The sequence below is a fragment of the Mercurialis annua genome, linkage group LG3 (assembly GCF_937616625.2).
Source record: "Mercurialis annua linkage group LG3, ddMerAnnu1.2, whole genome shotgun sequence".
Classification (NCBI taxonomy): Eukaryota; Viridiplantae; Streptophyta; class Magnoliopsida; order Malpighiales; family Euphorbiaceae; genus Mercurialis; species Mercurialis annua.
The window spans coordinates 63,664,113-63,684,379 of record NC_065572.1 but is presented as its reverse complement, the minus strand read 5'-3'; the positions used below and the strand labels follow the sequence as shown (position 1 = coordinate 63,684,379).

Here is a 20,267-nt window from a genome sequence, read left to right as displayed (position 1 = left end):
TGAGTGTTTATGAATACTAATAATTCGTACGGAAATAACTATAATTACGGCAATTAAGGGAAAACAATCTGCAATCAAATGCTTGTTTATTAATCATTTTTTCCTTCTATATTTACATTTTAAGAAAGCGTTACATTTCTGTTTCAAATAAATACTTACTATATATATTTTACAAAAAACTACTACCATGTCATCCATAAACTAAATCACTCATAATATAACACCTCATTAAAATGATGGTAATATCGTAATATCACTATTAAAATTTGAATGCATTTATTGCATAATTATTACGATATTACCATCATTTTAATAAGCTGTTGTATTATGAGTGGCTTAATATACGGATGACGTGATAGACTCGATCTAAGAATTTTTTTCTTTTCATATAGTTTTTTTTAAAACATACTCCCTCCGTCCCGTAAAGATAGAAAAAGTACTATCTTTTTTTGTCCCATAAAAATAGAAAAAGTGGAGTTAGTTAAGTCAAAAATTATCAAAATACCCCTACATGCTTATCATAAAACATTAAATGCATATTTTGGAAAGATAAATGAATGAGTTATAAGTGCTATAATTAGTAAAGTGGCTTTGGAAAATGTACATAACAAATTGATTACAAAGGGTAATTTAGACAAATTATCACAAATTACCTATAAATAACTACTTTCTTAATTCTTGTAAAATGGGTGCTTTTTCTATCTTTACGGGACGGAGGGAGTATATAGTAAGTATTTATTTGAAACAGATTCTTTTTACTAAAAATTAAAATCAACAACATCAGTCCATTGCGTCACTTGCAGTTTTTAAATCACCTTTCTGCCGCACAGTCTGCATCTCATACTCATATCAAATTAATAATATGTCATAGGGACAAAATATCAAAAATTTATAATCAACTAGTACAATTTTATTTTGACTTTCAATTTTTAAATAAATTTATCTATAAGTACAATTATGAAGCAGTAAAATTTATTTTAGCCCCAAACTCCGTTAAAAAATCAATCAAGGTCAAATTTATAATTTAAGAAAAAAACATATTAAATTTGATATTTTAACTTATTTTACCACTTTATCTCCAAATTATCCAATATTTTTTCACCATATCACTTTCAATGTATATAAAATACTTCAATTTTTTTGACACCTCATTTAAGAGGATAAAACGAGTCAAAATGTTGAATTCAAGGTGTTCTTTTTTTCAAAGCCATGAACATGACTTTAATTAATCTTTTGTGCTAAATTCATGGGGTAAAATGAACTTTGTTGAATTATGAAGTATGAATGAATAAAAATAGCAACAAAACGGGGCATAATTTACATAAGAAAAGTACCAGGGGTTGCATTGTAAATAATCTTGAATTAAGTACTGCAAAGCAAAATTCCACTCTAAATGTAAATTACAAGAATTAAGAAGCAGAGTTGAACTTGAACAGAAAAGCTTTCTCCTTTTATGTGATTTACAAAGGAGAAAGCTTTACAACCTTTTGTTTGTTTCCCAAGAAAATATTGGATCAGTCAAAAGAAAACAAATTTGTTAAATGGGTGTCGTTGATTACGTAAAATCAATTGGATGGGAATCTGAGTCATATCCAGCTTATGAAGATTACATTGTTCTGCCTTTATTTGCTCTCTTCTTTCCTACTGTTAGATTCTTTCTTGATAGATTTGTATTTCAGGTAAATCATTTTGCTTCATTTTATAGTTCTTTTTCTTAGTGTTTTTTGTGTACATTATTATCACCATTTTGCTTCACTGTTTTTGTTTTGTAGCTGTTTTTTTAGCTCAATTTAGTCATTGATTAAGGTGTGCTGTTTTTTTTGGATTGACCCAGATTAGATTTGAGTTTATTGTTTGAGGGGTTGTGTTTGTTTTAGTTCAATCACTTGTGTCTGACCAGAAATTATAGAAAAAGTGAGAGACTTGGTTCTCTAATATTAGTGACTCGGATGATTATGTTTTATGCATTTTTAGTGGACTGTCACCGACTCTTTATGATTGGATGTTAAGTTCTGCTAATTGCTAACTAATCAATTCAGAATGACAAAATGGAACAATTAGATTGAAAAGATTAATGTTTTACATTCAGTGCAAAAATACAACATTTTAATGAATTTTGTCAGCTCAGACATGCGGTTTAGCTTTAAAGCCGCCTTTGGGGTCTGAGTTGATGCTTCACTCGGGAAGCTGTGAGTGATCAGCAGTTATCTGTGAGAATCATAAACCAATGACTTTATAGTATCTCTACTCTATGTTTAAGTTCTACTCAGTAGTCATGGTATTGGTATTTCAGTTTCATTTCGGTAAGCCTACATTTTGGGAAGAAATTACACGTTGGTAAACGAGTTCTAGTAAGATATTATTGAGAATTCTTAATAAAGATTGAGGTCATTGTAGTTGAGATTTTACCCAGTTCTATACTCTACAGTCTTTAGTGTATGCTTTTGAACAAAGTTTTTCTTGCTTTTGATTATTCCTGTTGTCATTCCACTGTCATTCTATTTTCCATATATTTTAGTCAAAGAATTTTTATTACAGTAGGACTGATTTACAAACTCATCTCTGGACTGGTCCATAGATGGTTGTGAGAAATGAGATACTATTTCGGGGCTAGTAATGAAGTAAGCAAAGCGGAGAATCAGACTAGTTAATGTATTTGCACTTGTCTACTCACTAGAATTGGTTGGTGGTACAACACCGTACATTTGAAGATCTTTGCATTTTCATTTCTCTTACCAGCATATTATTTGGTGACGTTATAGTATTAGGATAGAGCGTGAAAAAGTTTGGAAGCTGTTGCTGAGTCAGTGAAATCATAAGCAGCTATGGTGATCCAAGTGAACAGATCTTAACATGCAGTTGTTGTCGATGAGACTTGATAACAGTCATTGGTTCAGCTTGTTAAACTGTGCTTACACTTACATTTTAATAGAAAACTTTAGGGAAAGATACGGGTATTTTCTACTTCAGAGAAATGTTCCGTGGAAAAGAGTATTTCCTTCTTTGATTGATGGCTTTTTGATTGTCTGTTCGTGAGTGAGTTCAGGCTGTTGGCCAACAAACCTCTTTCCGTTGAAACTTTTTTAAGTTCTAAGCTGTAAATTTTTCTCCTCTCGTGGATTTCAGACTTTCAAATGATTGCCAGAGTGAAATTTTTCACAATGAATCTAAGTCCAACAAGCAACAGCCAATATAAAACCCTAGAAATATTCCTTTGTAAGTGTTTAATATATCATATATCTTAGTAGGGAACATTGTAGTTGAAATCTGTAATCTGCACTAAAGTGTAGGAGTCAACATATAATAGCTTAAATGAATCTTCTTATAATTCTGGTGACTTTTGAGCCTATTTAGTATGTTTCCATGTAAAGATACCTCACTTTTCTCGAGTTTCTTTTAATTGTTCCTGAAATCAAGCTTCTTCTAGCGGTACTAGTTTATCTTTCAGTAAACGTATAAACAGACTTAAATTATAGTGTGACGCGTGATTATGTTTAGCGCATTTTTAGTCAATTTCTTTATTATTGACACTCATAATTTTTCTACGTGGTCATGTTTAGCGCATTTTTAGTCAGTTTCTATATTATGGACTCTCATATGTTTTCTACATTTTAAACCCTTTTCGGTTGAATTTCAGAGTTAAAAATGTAGCCCTTCAAGTCAAGCACTTTGCTTCAAACATACACAGGGCATCTTATTTAGATATGTGAACTGTTTTAAACAGACTTCTCATTCACAGCATGCATTTACTGGAAATAACTGTCACATCTTGTGCAAAGATATTTGGGAAAACATATATGTAGTTTCACTTATTGTTTTTTTTTTGCCTGATTCCAGTTCTGTTTATCAATAACTCTAAAATTTACATGCATGTCCAACCATAGTCAGTTCTTCCAATTCTTTCTACGTTTTCCTTTTTAAATTAAACGCGCAGTCATTGATATATTGTTGGTAGGATATTTTTTCATACTCATTTTCTCCTACAAATGATCCAATATTCCGATGTTAATTCAGGATAATTGAGGACAACGATAACTAAAATTTGAAACTTTTATCGTTTGGATATTTTCAATTAATTTTAATGATTGCTTGATGGGATAGATTTTGGATGCTTTCAATTAGGTGTAGTTTTTTCTTTCTTTATTTTTGTTGCATGTGAATTGAATCTCTTTAGTATCACTTGTCACGTAAAAATTTGTTTTCAACACCATATTTGCTTTGAAGTTATTTAGAATTTTTTTAATTTATGATTACAACATGTTAGTCCTCGTTGATTTCTTTTATCTAAGTATCTAGAACATTTTTTTCCTACATTACATATAAGTTATAACAAAAGAAATGGATTCCGAAAGACTAAATAAAAAAGGCTGTGCATATTTGTGGGTGTTAGACTAGTACTGATAATGTATGAAACTAAGAATATACCATTTTGCGCCGTAGTTATAATAAGCACATAATAATTTTTTAGCTTTGGCTGTGAGTGAGATTTGGATATGCTTTTAGTCATGTTTGCCTATTGAGCTATAACAATAATGGTAGACGCCCTTTCTTTTCTCTGATATTGAGTAAGGTCAATATTGCATTACATCCAAATCTAGCTTGTAGTAAATCTTGCAGCACAATAATTACATAAATTAAGAATTGTGAAAAGGAAAAATTCTCCATCTTAAACCTTTTGTCTATTGCTATTTTATTTAATAATCATTATCCATTTTTTCCCCTTCTCATCTTCCATTTTATCTTTCTCCTCGTAGTTCACCTAAGTATGTTGTTTGGTCAGTCTGAAAGTGAAGTGACTATGCATGTTGCAGAAAGTAGCAACGCGACTAATTTTTGGGAAAGGGCATCAAATAGTGGAAGCAGAGTCACAGGAGAGAAAGAAGAAAATACAAAAATTCAAGGAGTCAGCTTGGAAATGCGTGTATTTTCTTTCGGCAGAGGTTCTGATTCTAACTGTTACTTATAATGAACCTTGGTTTACTAATACCAAGTGTTTCTGGACAGGACCGGGAGATCAAGTCTGGCCAGACCAAAAAATGAAGTAAGACTTTTGGAATAAATGTAAATGGAAGCATTTTTTTGTGTCCAGTTTTGGCTTATTTTCCATGTATTCATTTGTTATTTGAGAGATATGAACATCGTAAGGTATATGAACTCAACAGACCAACTATTATCTGATTTTCAGGTTAAAACTGAAAGCAGTTTATATGTATGGCGCTGGATTTTACACATACTCCATTTTTGCTCTGATATTCTGGGAAACGAGGCGTTCAGATTTTGGGGTGTCTATGAGTCATCATGTCGCAACAGTCATTCTCATTGTGCTCTCCTACATACTCAGGCATGTTATGCTGAACTTCTGTTTATATGTTGGTAATCAACTGTTAATACAAATCTCTAAGGAAGCAAGTTGGTTTTACCTAGAGTAAAAAAATAAGTTACATGTCATTAGCAATTTATCATGTCATCCATGTATACCATTTTGCTTTTGCAAATTTTATAAAGCTCATTCACAGCAAGACAATTTTAATTGATATGTATTAGGTTCATGTATGTAAGTGTCATAAATTTTAATTCTCTGTGTTCTACAGATTTGCTCGTGCTGGTTCAGTTGTCCTAGCTCTTCATGATGCAAGTGATATATTTTTGGAGATAGGAAAGATGTCCAAATACAGTGGTGCTGAGGCAATGGCTAGTTTTGCATTTATTCTATTTGTTATATCTTGGCTCTTATTGCGGCTCGTTTATTATCCATTCTGGGTCCTATGGAGTACAAGGTTTGTAGATATTGATGTTACATATCAACTATCGAAAATCCTACTTCGTACTTGTTCTATCTGCTGCTAGGGTATTAAAATGGTGATCAAAATATACTAGATTTTGATGATGATAATACTATTTATGTTCATAATAAACTTTTTATTTTTACCTAAAAAAAACAAGCATATACTGATTATTGTAATTATGAAAGGCTGAAAGCTATATACTCCACTATTGGTGGTTGTTAGTTGGTGAAACTTCTTAACTGTGTAAATTTGTCTTGCTTTTGATACATTTAGTTGTTTATCTCTAATTAGTTTATTTTCTTTTCTGCTAACATTTACTATCTGTCTTTGCTTGTGTGGCAAACAGCCTTTTTTTGAACTTACCGTGATCTTCTTTGTGCCTTTTTCTTGGTTGCAGCTATGAAGTTATACAGACTCTGGACAAGGATAAGCATCCATTGGAAGGTCCAATATATTATTATGTGTTCAATACTCTTCTATATTGCTTGCTTGCGCTTCACATTTACTGGTGGGTCCTGATATGTCGGATGCTTGCCAAGCAAATCCAGGCAAGAGGTCAGCTCAGTGACGATGTTCGTTCTGGTAAGTGAAAATAAAAAATTATTTATGATTTACTTTATATTTTGACATATGATGCATATCTATACGTGGTTGCAACTAGATATAAAAAAGGAAGAAATAATCTGCATAGATTATTGATTTGGTAGGAAAATTGGTCTGCCACTTCAGCATGAGAATACGTTGTTGATTCAAACTGGCACCATCTAGACTGTTGATTTTTGATGTCTAAGATGATTCGCAACTGTTCCGTGATAGGCTTTTGAAGGACTTTTTTATATTTATTTTCAATCTTTCTTCCTCAAATAACCTTTCTTGGTGGTTAATCCTTAACATGTCTTAACATGTTTCACTTATTTCTGTATTCAGATTCTGAAGGTGAAGATGAACATGAAGATTGACCATACACAGTAATTATAATTTCGACAGGGCACTCAAAGGTGATCTTTCTTAGGGAAAACACCATAGAGATCTATTGTTTATTTTTGTTATGCATGCATTTGTCTGGGTTTATGAGAAATTCTTAAATGAACCGTGTTCACCATATAGAATTATAAATTTTTCACTGATAGTGTGACCCTCCTCTGTTGATTGGAGGTTCGAACCATTACGCCACCATGTGTCATACTGTAAGTGGAAACTTTATAATCCTATATGATGAATTGTATGAATTGGGTTCACTTAAGAATTTTTAACAAGAGCCATAAAATTTAGGAGTCAGCAGCTTATGAAGAAACCTTCTGCTCACTGAGGTCTGCCGATAGGGCTGCAACTTCAACTATACGAATTGCCCCCGGGGAGCAAACCCGTTAGGCTCCGTCTTCACATGATAAACTTATCCAGTATCAAACAATTAATAACAAAGATGCATAAACAACAATAATTAATTATCGTTGGAGTTGTAGAGTGTCTTTTTCTTTGCTTCATCATATACAAAACATGTCGGACGATCATAATTTGCTTTCAGTCTAAAGCGAAAACATTCATCTCTGGCATTTCTTCTGCAGATGAGGAGCCATTGGTTTTACATAATCTGGAATTCATGGGCTTGTGGATAGACATACAATCAGATTTTGAAGTAGAAATGGAAGGTTGCATGAATAGCTTTATTTTTTTATTTGTCAGATTACCTTTGAGCTAATTGTCTTGTTGCTGATTCTCTCTATTTCAAGAAATTTTCTTACATTAATTTAAAAACTCTTAACAATTTGGAGCCTCCAACCAATTCATTAATCATTGGAATTTGAGTTTTGTACCCTAAAATAGTGGAACTTTAGTTTCTGTTTAACCAACTTCACAGAATTGTAGGATGAAAAACCTTTTTTTTCTTCTGATTTTGATTAGTGAGGTTTATTTATTTATTTATTTGAAATCAAGTTTTATTTTTTTCAATTTGGTGGTATAGTTACAATATTGTGGTTATAAATGGTTTTTGAGTTCAAATTATGTGAATGAGATGAATAACCTATATTACCATTATAACTATAGATTGGCCAAACTCATCTTGAAGTTCCTATACTTTCTTTACTTAATTTATTTTGATTTCTACGTCCTTTTTTGGATAGAAAAGGAGTGTGCACTTCCAAATTTAAAGAGGGATCATATAAATAAAAATTTGAAAGTATAGGAATCAAATAAATAAAAATTTGAAAATACAAGTATCTATTGAATAAAAAAATTTAGCTAATTAACCGAAATTCATTTTATTATTTTCCACATCGTAATGGTAATGGCTGCTAAACAAATGCGTACTAATTCCGTTTAGAAAAGGACTTATTATATCAAATCCGTCAAGTACAATGACCTAATAAGTACAAAACTTTATAAAATAACCCGATAAATAAGGCAGTAAAAGTACAGAGACCTTAAGATGTATTTGACCTCTTGATAATTTTGTTTTTGTAAATGCCAATCAACAAAGTGTTTATGCGATGCAACATCAATCAATAATTATGTGTAATGAAATTATAAATTACAAGAAATGTATTTCCCTTTACCTTCTCTTTTCTTTTTAGTTTTAATATTTTTTCAATTTTGAACAATAATGGATCATAAATGAAACAAATAGTACTCTCTCCGTTTGAAAACAATATTCCACTTTATTTTGTTTTTGTCCCAAATAGTTGTCTATATTTCTAGTAAATTATAATTTAGAATGTTGATTTTTCCATATTATCCTTACACAGTGGCAAAGCCACATTAAGCACATGACCACCTTTGCAAAAATAATTACACTAGAATTTTATATTGATTATATTAGGCTTAATGGCGTAAAAAAATCATAAATTTTAGTGTGTTTTGTAAATTTAACATAAACTTTTAATTTCGGCAAATTAATACACAAACTTTTGCTTTTTTGCAAATTTAACACCGATCAATATTTCTTAAAAAAAATAGAGAAAAATGCTGATGTGGACGCCGAAATAGTGGTTATTCCGGTGTACACATCAACATTTTTTTCACGAAAAATTGACCGGTGCTAAAATTGCCAAAAATCAAAAGTTTGTGTATTAATTTGCCAAAATTGAAAGTTTATGTTAAATTTACAAAATACGGTAAAATTTGTGATTTTTTACGCAATTAAACTATTATATTAATATATATTTATTGTACTCCTTTTTAATGCAAATTGACCTCCTTATTCTTTCATTTTATACTGAACTATATAATTTGACCACCTTTAATATTATTTTTGGCTTCGCCCCTGTCTTTATATAAAGTTTATCATTAATGCCATTAATAGTATTTTATAAGAATATAATAAAAAAATGTAAAAAATTAAAGTATTAATTGTATTTTTTAGACTGTATGAAAAATGGGAAATTAGACTATTGTTTTGGTACGGAGAGAATAATATTTTTATATTCATTTACTTGCATAAAAATGACTAGGAGCAGGTAAATTTTCTACTTCTTCCAGACATCGTCTTATAAGCTTGAGCAATAAGAAATAAGCATTTCAAAACCCAAAAGAACGGGCAGCTTTTCTTTCAACTGCGCATCTCCTCCACCAAACCGGCATCGTTTTGCCTTCATCTCTCAGGTTTGTCTTCTTTGTTATAAAAAATTTAGGGTTTAGGGTTAGTTTAGCGAATTTAGTTGAAATTTCACTCCACTCTCACAAATCGGTATGATTCTTCATATGTGAGATTACTGTTCATGCTCATTGATTTTATTGTCTGCAGCATTTTTTGTGTTAGATTAAAATTATTGTTATTATTTACCATTTTCAATTGAACAAGTAGTAGGCAGTAAAACAGGTCAACAGCTGCTTGGAGTTCAAGAACTAGTTGTTAGGATGTTATTTTCAATTTGAAGCATGGAATTGAGGGGTTTTTTTTTTTTTTTGCATTGCAATTTAGGGTTTCTTTTTATTTTCTTGATGCATATTTTTTTTTTGTTGATAATTATTCTTGATGCATATTTGAAGTGCTAATCTTTAGTTAGTAGCAATTGAGAAAAATTAAAAGTTTTTGATAGCAATATTGAAATAAAATGGGACTGTCTATTTTTCGAGTGAGATGTTTGCACAAGTGTATTTGGTGATGATAATCGGAATTGATAATAATAGAGGTAGGGAAATACGGATTATGGTTTCCATGGTCAAATGGAAGGTTGTAAGACCGATGGGATATCAAAGTAAAGTTTGATTATAATTCGTAAATCAATTTAGTCCTTGATCGAGATTAAATCTCGTAATCCCCGAAACACAATGTAGATTTTTATAAGTATGAGGTACCGAGAAGGTTCAAGGAAACAAATTATATCTAATAGAAGTGTTAGCAAGCCTTCGTGTTTCAACTTCTTCGTTTAATTATTTAATTTGAGAAACTTGCAATTTGTTGGTGTATAATGTATTAATTAATGCTACAAGCTAATTTGCAGTTTTTCGGTTTCGAATGTGTTAATGCTGTTAGCCTGGGTGATGTTTAAAAGTTGTTGCAAACCCTAGTGACCAGTGAATGGTTCTGATGATGTCTCATTTATCTTAGCAGGTTCAACTTTCAGTAAAGAAAAGGCATGGAAGATATCCTGACAGAAATTCCACCACCTTCAAGGTTCTTTCAGGAAGATCTCAACAACTTCACCCCTCCATCACCACCGCTTCCATCTCCTTTCCTACTGTTCTCTAATCCTAAACCTGATCAACCATTTCGCCCGTATCTCCTTATCATTGCGTTATCGTCCTCATCTCTTTGTGTCATTGATCGTGTACCTTCAAAGACACTAATTGGTAGTGTCATTCTGCCTGAGATTCCTTTCTCAGGCAACACTACTGAACCATCTCTTCGGGACAAATCCTGCAACATTTATGCGGTAAATGATGCTGATAAGTTGACTCTTTTGGTTTTCGTTCAATGCTCTGTTAGTGCTGAGAGATCTAATGTGGTTGCGAAGTTGCTTATTGGCGGACAAATCATTCCCGAAAGGGTTTTAATCTTGGATTCAATTCAAAGACAGAATTTCCGTGGTAAGCTCTCACCAGATGAGACATGTGCTTTCAAGCTAGAGACATCAGTAGTGAGGAAAGGGCAAGCTGATGGCTGTGGAGGTTTAGAATTAGTGAAAGGTTTAGACTATCTCCCATCAGGGAGTATGGTGGATGGCTTGTCAGCTGCAATTTTATCCCAATGTCAGATGAGAAACATCAGAGGAACTCTATGTGTTTTCTGGCCTGAATATGGTGGTTCTGTTGTTTCCCTGATCAAGTCTATACTGCAAAAGAATGTGTTGCATGGGTACGACTTGTCAGGCGGAGATGCTGAGGATAAATCGCTAAGGACTGGCCGGAATAGGGACCATGCTTTTGATTCTGAACTGTATACCTGATGTACTAGGTTAGAAATGCTTATCGACTAACATTTTATTTCGCTTACGAAATTTTGAATGTACTCCTTGTCTCTTTTCCATTTGGTATGATCCCCTGCTTTACTTTTAATTTTATCATGGCAATGTTACAGAAAATGTTAATTACCATTTGTACTTTTCATACTTGTGCTTTGATTTTATATTTTTTAATTTAAATCCTTGATCCCAATCATGGGTTTTTTTCTCTTCTCTAAAATATCTAATAATGAGAATGTCTTTTTTACTTTTAAACCAAACTTTAGTTAAATATTGAAACTGAGGTAGACCATATTTTTAAAATGTTATAATGTGCTACAAGTTTAATATCAGAACTCAAAATCAAACTTTTGAGGTCACATAATCATATTCGTTTAACCTAATATTTTAAATCAGATCACCCAATTTGTGAAGTCTATGCAAAATAACAGTCTAAAAGGTAAAAGTAGATGACTACAAGTTTTAAATAATAGATTAGTAGAACCTTTTTTCTTAGAGTTAAAAAGTTATGCTCTCTGCCTCAGCTTTGTCTTGTAAAGAGAGGGAAATGACAAGAGAGATAAATCTGAAAGTTTGACATAGTTGGAGTAAAATATTGCAAGCATTAGCTGTTATTAGTTTAAGTTTGGTGAATTTCTTAAGTCATTAAGATATATATATGTGCATGTAACTTCCTCCATGTCGCGGTATGAATAGTTTAAAATGCTTAGAATCCTACTACGATATTAACTTGGATTGACCATTTTAGATAAATAGTTTGGACCTGAAAAAGAATTGGGACAATTAGAGTTGGGTTGATATAGGTGATACCGGAATCGATCTTGGCTCTGTTGTACGGACCCTGGAATCGAATTAACCATAGGGATGCGGTATGGGTTTAAGTTAGTCGCAATGAGCAAGTTGCGATTATAAAGGGGTTTTCTAGTGGCTTGCTCCTGAAAGTTGCTTAATTTTATATTTGGTTATTTTGGTTTAGGAGTACCCACCAACCAGGTTAGCATTAGTTGCATCAACTATTGACTATGCAAAAATACTCAAAACAGCCATGCATAGTAAAGCAAAAGGATTTACTCTTTCTTGCAGACTTTTTCTTTTATATATATCTTACATTCCAACCCATTTCTCCCACCAAATTCTATCATTCAAGCTAGCTAGATAATTCAACAATGGCACCTCTCTCTAATTCCAAGTTTTTCATTTTCCAGTTTGCTGTTTCGGTTTCTATCTTCATCTTTAGCAGTTGCTTCTATGCTAGTAGTGACCCTCCTTTAACATTGGACTACTATGCTTCTACTTGCCCTTCTGTCTTTGATATTATCAGGAAAGAAATGGAATGTGAAATGCTTGCTGATCCGCGTAATGCAGCTCTTGTACTTCGATTACATTTTCATGACTGCTTTGTCCAGGTACAACTTCCATTTTTTTCTTCTTGATAACTGCTTCTCTCAATGTTAAATTGAAATTTAGTTGTGCCAGATTAGATGATTGTAATTGTAATGAATGCAGGGATGTGATGGATCGGTTTTGCTAGATGACACAATAACCTTGCAAGGAGAGAAGAAAGCTTCACCGAATGTGAACTCTCTAATTGGTTTTAGAATCATTGATAAGATCAAGAACAAAGTGGAATCTGAGTGTCCTGGAATTATCTCCTGTGCGGATTTACTTACAATTGCTGCAAGAGACGCGGTGATTCTGGTAGCTACCACATTCTTGTAGTTCTTGTACTCTATGTTGCACGAAAATGAAAATCCTTAAACAAAAAATGCTGAAAAGAATGCTGAAAAGAACTATGGCAGAACGATATTATTTATATGAATAGGTTATAATAGCTATTAATTCTGGAGTTTTCATAAGCGTCTCAGAATTGGAAATGAAATGTAGAAACATAGAATTCGACAAGCTTCCGTGCAATATAGCCTGTATTACAGGAGATTTGAAATATTTGTCCCTGTTCTCATAGGTTGGCGGACCGTACTGGGATGTTCCTGTTGGAAGGAAAGATTCAAAGACTGCAAGCCTTGAACTTGCAACTGCAAATATACCAACTGCAGATGAAGGTTTTCTATCTATCATCTCCAAGTTTCTTTATCAGGGCCTTTCTGTCACTGATATGGTAGCTCTATCTGGTAAGAATCTCTTACTAGGACAATTACCCTGTCAATTGTTAGTGTTGTGCATTCAGTTTAAACCGAACCAAAATTTTATTTTATTTTAAACCAAATCTATTGTATAAGAAGTTTCAAATTTTCAAACCAAATAAACCAGTCGATTCAATTTTTGGTTCGGTTTGGTTTTTCAGTTTGATTTGAACTAGAAGTAAACATAACATTTTTATAGCATCAAATCAAACCAAACAGAACTGAGTTTGTCGGTTCGGTTCAATTCAGTTATTCAATTTGGTTCAGTTTTTGCACATCCCTATCAACTGTTATTCTAAATTCAATCATTATCTACCAATTGCGGGTACTGAAGTCGTCTTCTAAAATGTGAGTTTTGAGTTCGAGCTTCAATGCTAAATCCAATTAATGAAATAAAAAATCCTGTTGAAAACTATTAACCAATGATTTTGTCTTTATGTGTAGTGCGAGAAATTAAGAGTTCAACTCCTGAAGGCATAATCTAATGACTAAAGTGTCAATACCTGAAACTGAGTGTTTGTATAATGCAAAATCTACAGGTGCACACACTATAGGCATGGCAAGATGCGCAAATTTCCGGTCAAGGATTTACGGAGACTTCGAGACAACTTCCGATGGAAATCCAATATCAAAGACATACCTGGAAACCCTGAGATCCACATGTCCAGCTGCCGGAGGAGGAGACAATAATGTATCAGCAATGGACTATGTGACACCGAACCTTTTCGACAATTCTTACTATCAGATTCTGATGAAAGGAGAAGGACTACTGAATTCAGACCAAGAATTGTACTCAAGCATGCTTGGAATTCAGACAAAACAACTTGTGATTAAGTATGCTCATGATCCTATTGGTTTCTTCAATCAATTTTCAGAATCTATGGTGAAATTGGGAAATATTACAAATCCTGAGAGCTTTATTGATGGCGAAGTCAGAAAAAATTGCAGGTTTGTTAACACATGAGCTGGTATTTACGCATGGTTCTACAATACATTAATTTGTATTTGTTTGTCATAGTTTTATATGTATAACAGCCACCACATACTTAAGTTTTAATTATTCCTATTTAATTTATTTTAATAGATAAATATGATGCTTGGTTTATTTATTTTACTTTTTTAATATTTTTTTTATTTACTATAATAGAAAATTTGTTTGAACAATTCCTTTTGTATTTAATCTTTATATCTTCATAATACTTTTTTTGTTCTATTTAATATGACTTACATATCCCATAATTTGTTTGAGATTATAAATTGATGCCAGACAGGGGCTATTAATCATCTATGACACTCCAATTTAGGGCCTGCCTATCTCCAAACTTTCTAAACTTTAAAATCGGCTGCTAAACCTTCTAGCTAAATTTTACCTAATGATCAACTAAATTTTGGCATAAATTGAATACCCTTCAAATATATAAGTCAATACAAACAAATCAGATAATTTCAATCTAACCAAACCTAAAATCATCCCTTCAATCAAATTAAACATAATATAGATTTCACTAATACTCTTAATAAAAGCTATAAGACTCACTATACCCTTACAATTTACAACATGCGGAATATGCTGTAACATACTACTATAAAGTGGGACCTAGATGTATTTTAAAGCCACAAATTGGGTTAAAAAATAATAATGCTTAATATATTCATATGCTATCTTTAATAAATTTTTCATATTGGGCCAAAATATTATTAAGAAAAATAATATACTAAATAAATAAATACATAAATTTATAAATAATTTCAATATTTTTTTTCTAATTTTTACTAGTATTAAAATAAAATTCTATTAATTTTAAAATTTATTTTGATTGAACTAGTTGTTTTAATCCAACTTTTAAAATATTAGTTCTGACTAGTATTTTATGAATCGAATTGACCGGTTCATTTTGATTTAATACTAGATTACTGCATTAAATAACTATTTGTAAGGATTAAGTTAAATCAACCAATTTAACTTGTTCGACCAAATTAAGGTCATTTTGATTTAATTCTTTTCGACAATTAGATATAGAGTCTATCATATTTGAACATTAAATGTAAAAGATACAAAGTCATTAAATGATTAAATTAATAATATCACAAAAACGCTAAATGATTGTTTGGCTACTTGTATAAAGAATGCATAAACTTGTTATGCGGCAATTTGAAAAAATAAAAGATTAATATTTTTATATTGTTTTTCCTTAAAATATATCACTTTGTTAATTTGGACCTCCTGAAAAAAATTATGCGTTCGTCACTGACTATATGTATAATTTTGTTAAAAAGGATTTTCTCTAATATTTGAATATTGGATCACTGAGATTCCTAACCTTGAAATTAACATAAATATTATTATTATTTTTATAATTTTAACCTAACTTAGAGTACTAGCTAAATTATTCTAAAGAATTTATGATTAAATTAGATAAAGAAAAAACAAAGATTAAGTGAAGTTAGCTATTGGCTAATTAGAGGAGAAAATTAGGGAAAACACTCTATTTTTTAAAATAATAGTAAATTATACCTCAACAAGTAAAAGATAGAGAAAATACCTCAACTTTTTAACACTTTTATTTTTTTACTCTATAGTCTTTTTTTATTATAATAATACTTATTTTTTATTATTTTTTTACTCTAAGCATTTTATTTTTACTCTCACATGTATCTCTCTTTTTTTCCAGATTTTCTTCTCTCTCTCTCTCTCTCTCTTTCTCTCTCTCTTTCTTCTTCTCCTCCATTTTCTTCTTCTTCTTCTTCATTTATTTTTTTCTTCTTCATCACGCGGCCGCCGTTCCTTTCGACGATTCGCCATTACTTCGCCATTGCTCCGCCTTCGCCCCGCCTTCGTTTCGTCTTCACTCCGCCGTTCTTACACATTTTAGCGATTTTTTCTTAACTCGTGGTGATTATTACGATTTATTTTAACTCTCAGATCTAAAAAATTGTTTAAAATTTTTTTAGTTTAAGATCTGAAAATCTGCATTAAAAACGATTTTATGATGAAAAAAAAACGATTTTCTGCAAAAAAACGATTTTCTGCGGAAAACAGCGCCTGATTATCATATTGTTATCACTATGACGTTATCATATCAATATCATAACACTGCAGAGAAAAACGATTTTCGTCAAGAAAAATGCTTGATTATCATTTCAGTATCATTAACGTTAGCATAACTGTATCATAGCGTTATCATAATATTATACGGTTATGATAATAATATGATAAGGCTATGATATAGTTATGATAAAGTACGTTATGATAATGTTATGATAATATTTTTTGATATTGTTATGATAAAGTATATTGTGATAGTGTTATTATAATAGTATGATAATTTTATGATAAAAGGTTACGATATAGTTATGACAAAGTACGTCATGATAATGTTATGATAATATTTTATGATACTGTTATGATAAAGTATATTTTGATAAGGTTATGATAATAGTATGATAAGGTTATGATATATAAAGTACGTCATGATAATATTTTATGATATTGTTATAATAAAGTATATTATGATAACATTGTGATAATATCATGCTAGCGTTATTATAATAGTATGATAAGGTTATCATAATATTATCATATAATAATCTGCTACATACGGTACTAATAATGACATGATAATAAGATGACAATGCAATATGATAGATTGATAATCACATGATAAGGTGAAACTGTGATAATCATATGATAATGTAATACTGTGATAATCATATGATAATGTGATACTATGATTTTGTCTAATATTATCCAGCAGTATCATCACATTATCATATATTAATCTGCTACATATGATACTGATAATGACATGATAATAAGATGACAATGTAATATGATACATTGATAATCACATGATAAGGTGAAGCTGTGATAATCATATGATAAGGTGATAATATTATGATACTATTATAAAATTGTAATCTAACTATGCATAAACTGCATAATATAAGTTTATGCAAAAATTATCATAAGGTTGCTAAAATTATAATAATATTATGATATAGTTATGATAATGATAATTTGTATAATAAAATTATGATTACGATAAAGTTATGATAGTGATAATATTATAACAATGTTATGATACTGTCGTGATAATATAACATCAGTTTTTTGAAAATGTTATGATAAGGGTATGTTTTTTTTTTGGCGAAAATGATAAGGGTATGTTAAACATATAAAAAAGTTAAGATATGATTATTAAATAAAAAAAATATTCTTTATATTAAATATATTCCGATATTTTATAAAAAATTATTTTTTATTATTAATATTCTTTAAGTAATTTAAACAGCTAAAAAAATAATATTATATTATTTTTATTGAAAATATTATGATAATATTTTCATAAAGATATAATACTATTTTGAAAAGTTAAAAAGAAAAAGAAAGATATCAGATGCATGTAAGAAAAAAAGAAAGAAAAAGATGTCAAATACATGTTTATATTGTGGTAGCCTTTTATGTGTCAGGTGTGTACTCCTTAATCACGTGTAGAGAGAGAGAGAGAGAGAGAGAGAGAGAGAGAGAGAGAGAGAGATGTCAGTATGTGTCAATACATATAGAGTAAAATCACAAATTTTTACTACACGGAGAGTAGGAACACTATGTTCATAAAAACATGATGTATTTTTATTAAGTTTTCCGTGTTGAGGTAAATTTTATTAATATTTCTTTATTTTAGGTAAATCTATAAATCTCCCCAATTAGAGGTTGCCGGTGTATCCAAAACTTGAAGATGCACTTTGTGTTTGAGCCCAAGCTGAATAAATTTCTGTCGTTGTTCTTTATTAAACGTCATTCCATGCAATCGTTGTGTAGTACAATTTTTATCGTTTTCTCTTTTTTAATTATTATTTATTTTTTATTATTAAATTTTTCATAATTGACGCATTACTGGTTTATTGTACGGATAACATGGTACATCAGTTGCATTAAATAATTTTTCGACAAAGACAAAACAAAAGGAATAGTGAGAAACTTAAAAAGAAAAAGAAAATTAATTGAAATGAACAAGATTTAATAAAATTTAGGATTAACAAATTTTAAGGTTTTTTAATTTTACATTTTTAATTTATCTTGTCCTTAAACTTTTATTTGGTCTTATTTAATCTCTGAACTTTATGTTTTTAATTAATTTATCTGATTTCTAAAGTTTTATTTTATCTTATTTTATCTTTAAATTTTATATTTTTTAGTTTATCTGTCCTCTGAACTGCCATTCATTTGAGAACTTAAGAAAAAAAAAATTAAAATTTTAGGACCAGATAAGATCAAATAGAAGTTTGGAGACCAGATAAACTAAAAAGATAAATTTTTAAGATCAAATAAGACTAAATGAAACTTTAAGAATCAGATAAACTAAAAATATAATGTTTACAGATCTTAAATTGCATTAATTTTAAAATTTAACAGTAAGAAAATAGATGAGAATGCATATAAAAATTCATGTTGCTTTCAAACAACTCTAATACTTAACTATTTTTAATGATTTTGAACTTATCATATTATTCTGTTATAAATATCCCTATCAAGATAAAATCTAAGATAAAAGTGTCCATAATAAAACTCAACTAAGATACTTTTATATTTGGATTTTTTAAATAATGCATGCATAATTATATATGTAAAAATATAATCATTTTATGAGAATAACATTTGATGAAAGGGACCTATCTATATGTGTTTTTCATTTTACTATTTTGGTGACTAATATTTGGTTCCATCAATTGAGTGGATGACTGTCCAATAACATAATCTTTGAATGAGTCATTAAAGTATAAACAAAAAATAAAACAATACTAGCATTTTATGAGTTAATGTTGTCGTTGACGATATATATACTTCTTGAGGTTCTATGTATCAAGTGTCAACGATAATTATAACTTGTGGAAATTTTGGGTATAAATTAGATGACTTAAACGTTTTTCCTCAAAAAAAGAAAAAGATAACTTAAACATTTAACATATTTTAAATTAATAGATAATATTTAAACAAAAATTCTAAATTCTAATATATATAGTCATAAATTTTTTTGAGATAAAAATATTCAGAAATAAATATATTAATTAAATAAAAATTATAATATTTTACATACTATTATATTTAAATAGATTTTTTATTTTTTCTAAAGTTTCTATTAATTTATAATGGAAATAATTTCAAACTTATATGTTGGTCAAAACTAATATAAATAAATATATATATACATATATATATATATATATAAATAAATATATATATACATACATATATATATATATATATATATATATATATATATATATATATATATATACATACGTATATGTACGATACACATATATATGTACATACACATATATATATATATATATATATATATATATATATATATATATAATTACTTATGACTTAAATATTTATGATTATATTGTTAATAATAGATATCCTTCCTCATTTTAGGTGTCTTAAAATATAGATAAAATTACTAATTTAATTCAAATACTTAATTGAAATAGGTAAGAGGACTGAAAAACTACCTACCTTTTATTTTTTTTCAATAGTATCCTGACTTTATAATTTTTTCAATAGCACCCTATTTCGTATTTTTCGATTTCAATAGCATCCTAAAATATCAAATTGAACTTTTTTCATTTATTAATATTTTAAAAAAATCCTTCATATATATCATAAGTTCTAAATATTTTACAATGTTTTAAATTATACATAAACGCCTTCTTCTGCACAAAATAAATAAAAATAAATAAATATCTAATTAAATTTGACCCGTGGCCAAATCCGGAGACGAACTGCTCGTCTTCCATGGCGGAAGACCATCGAGCTGCTGGTCTTTCCCCATGAAAGACCAGCGGCTGCTGGTCTTCCTCCATGAAAGACCACCAGATCTGGTCTTCCATGGCAGAACACCAGATCTATTGGTCTTCCCTAAGGAGGGCCA

General features: G+C 30.0%; 3 protein-coding genes across 4 annotated transcripts; all 3 read left to right on the top strand.

Annotated features, from left to right (window-relative positions):
• Nucleotides 1–1,404: 1,404 nt before the first annotated feature.
• On the top strand, nucleotides 1,405–7,705 carry LOC126673996 (ASC1-like protein). Its single transcript, XM_050368342.2, has 7 exons — nucleotides 1,405–1,679; nucleotides 4,812–5,041; nucleotides 5,186–5,341; nucleotides 5,592–5,777; nucleotides 6,184–6,368; nucleotides 6,714–6,784; nucleotides 7,352–7,705. Exons 1-6 carry the CDS (start codon nucleotides 1,542–1,544, stop codon nucleotides 6,743–6,745), a joined length of 927 nt encoding a protein of 308 aa, XP_050224299.1. The 5' UTR covers nucleotides 1,405–1,541; the 3' UTR covers nucleotides 6,746–6,784; nucleotides 7,352–7,705.
• Nucleotides 7,706–9,236: 1,531 nt separating this feature from the next.
• On the top strand, nucleotides 9,237–11,287 carry LOC126673997 (uncharacterized). Of its 2 annotated transcripts, none has more exons than XM_050368344.1 (2): nucleotides 9,237–9,386; nucleotides 10,336–11,287. In XM_050368344.1, the coding sequence occupies exon 2, from the start codon at nucleotides 10,364–10,366 to the stop codon at nucleotides 11,171–11,173; it is 810 nt and encodes a 269-aa protein (XP_050224301.1). In that variant the 5' UTR covers nucleotides 9,237–9,386; nucleotides 10,336–10,363; the 3' UTR covers nucleotides 11,174–11,287. The 2 variants fall into 2 exon arrangements, with proteins under 2 accessions (XP_050224301.1, XP_050224300.1); XM_050368343.2 differs by having other exon boundaries at nucleotides 9,238–9,386; nucleotides 10,339–11,287.
• A 362-nt stretch (nucleotides 11,288–11,649) lies between these two features.
• Nucleotides 11,650–14,438, top strand: LOC126673994 (peroxidase 11). The gene is made up of 4 exons (XM_050368340.2): nucleotides 11,650–12,594; nucleotides 12,695–12,886; nucleotides 13,152–13,317; nucleotides 13,869–14,438. The coding sequence occupies exons 1-4, from the start codon at nucleotides 12,355–12,357 to the stop codon at nucleotides 14,291–14,293; spliced, it is 1,023 nt and encodes a 340-aa protein (XP_050224297.1). The 5' UTR covers nucleotides 11,650–12,354; the 3' UTR covers nucleotides 14,294–14,438.
• The last annotated feature ends 5,829 nt before the right edge of the window (nucleotides 14,439–20,267 follow it).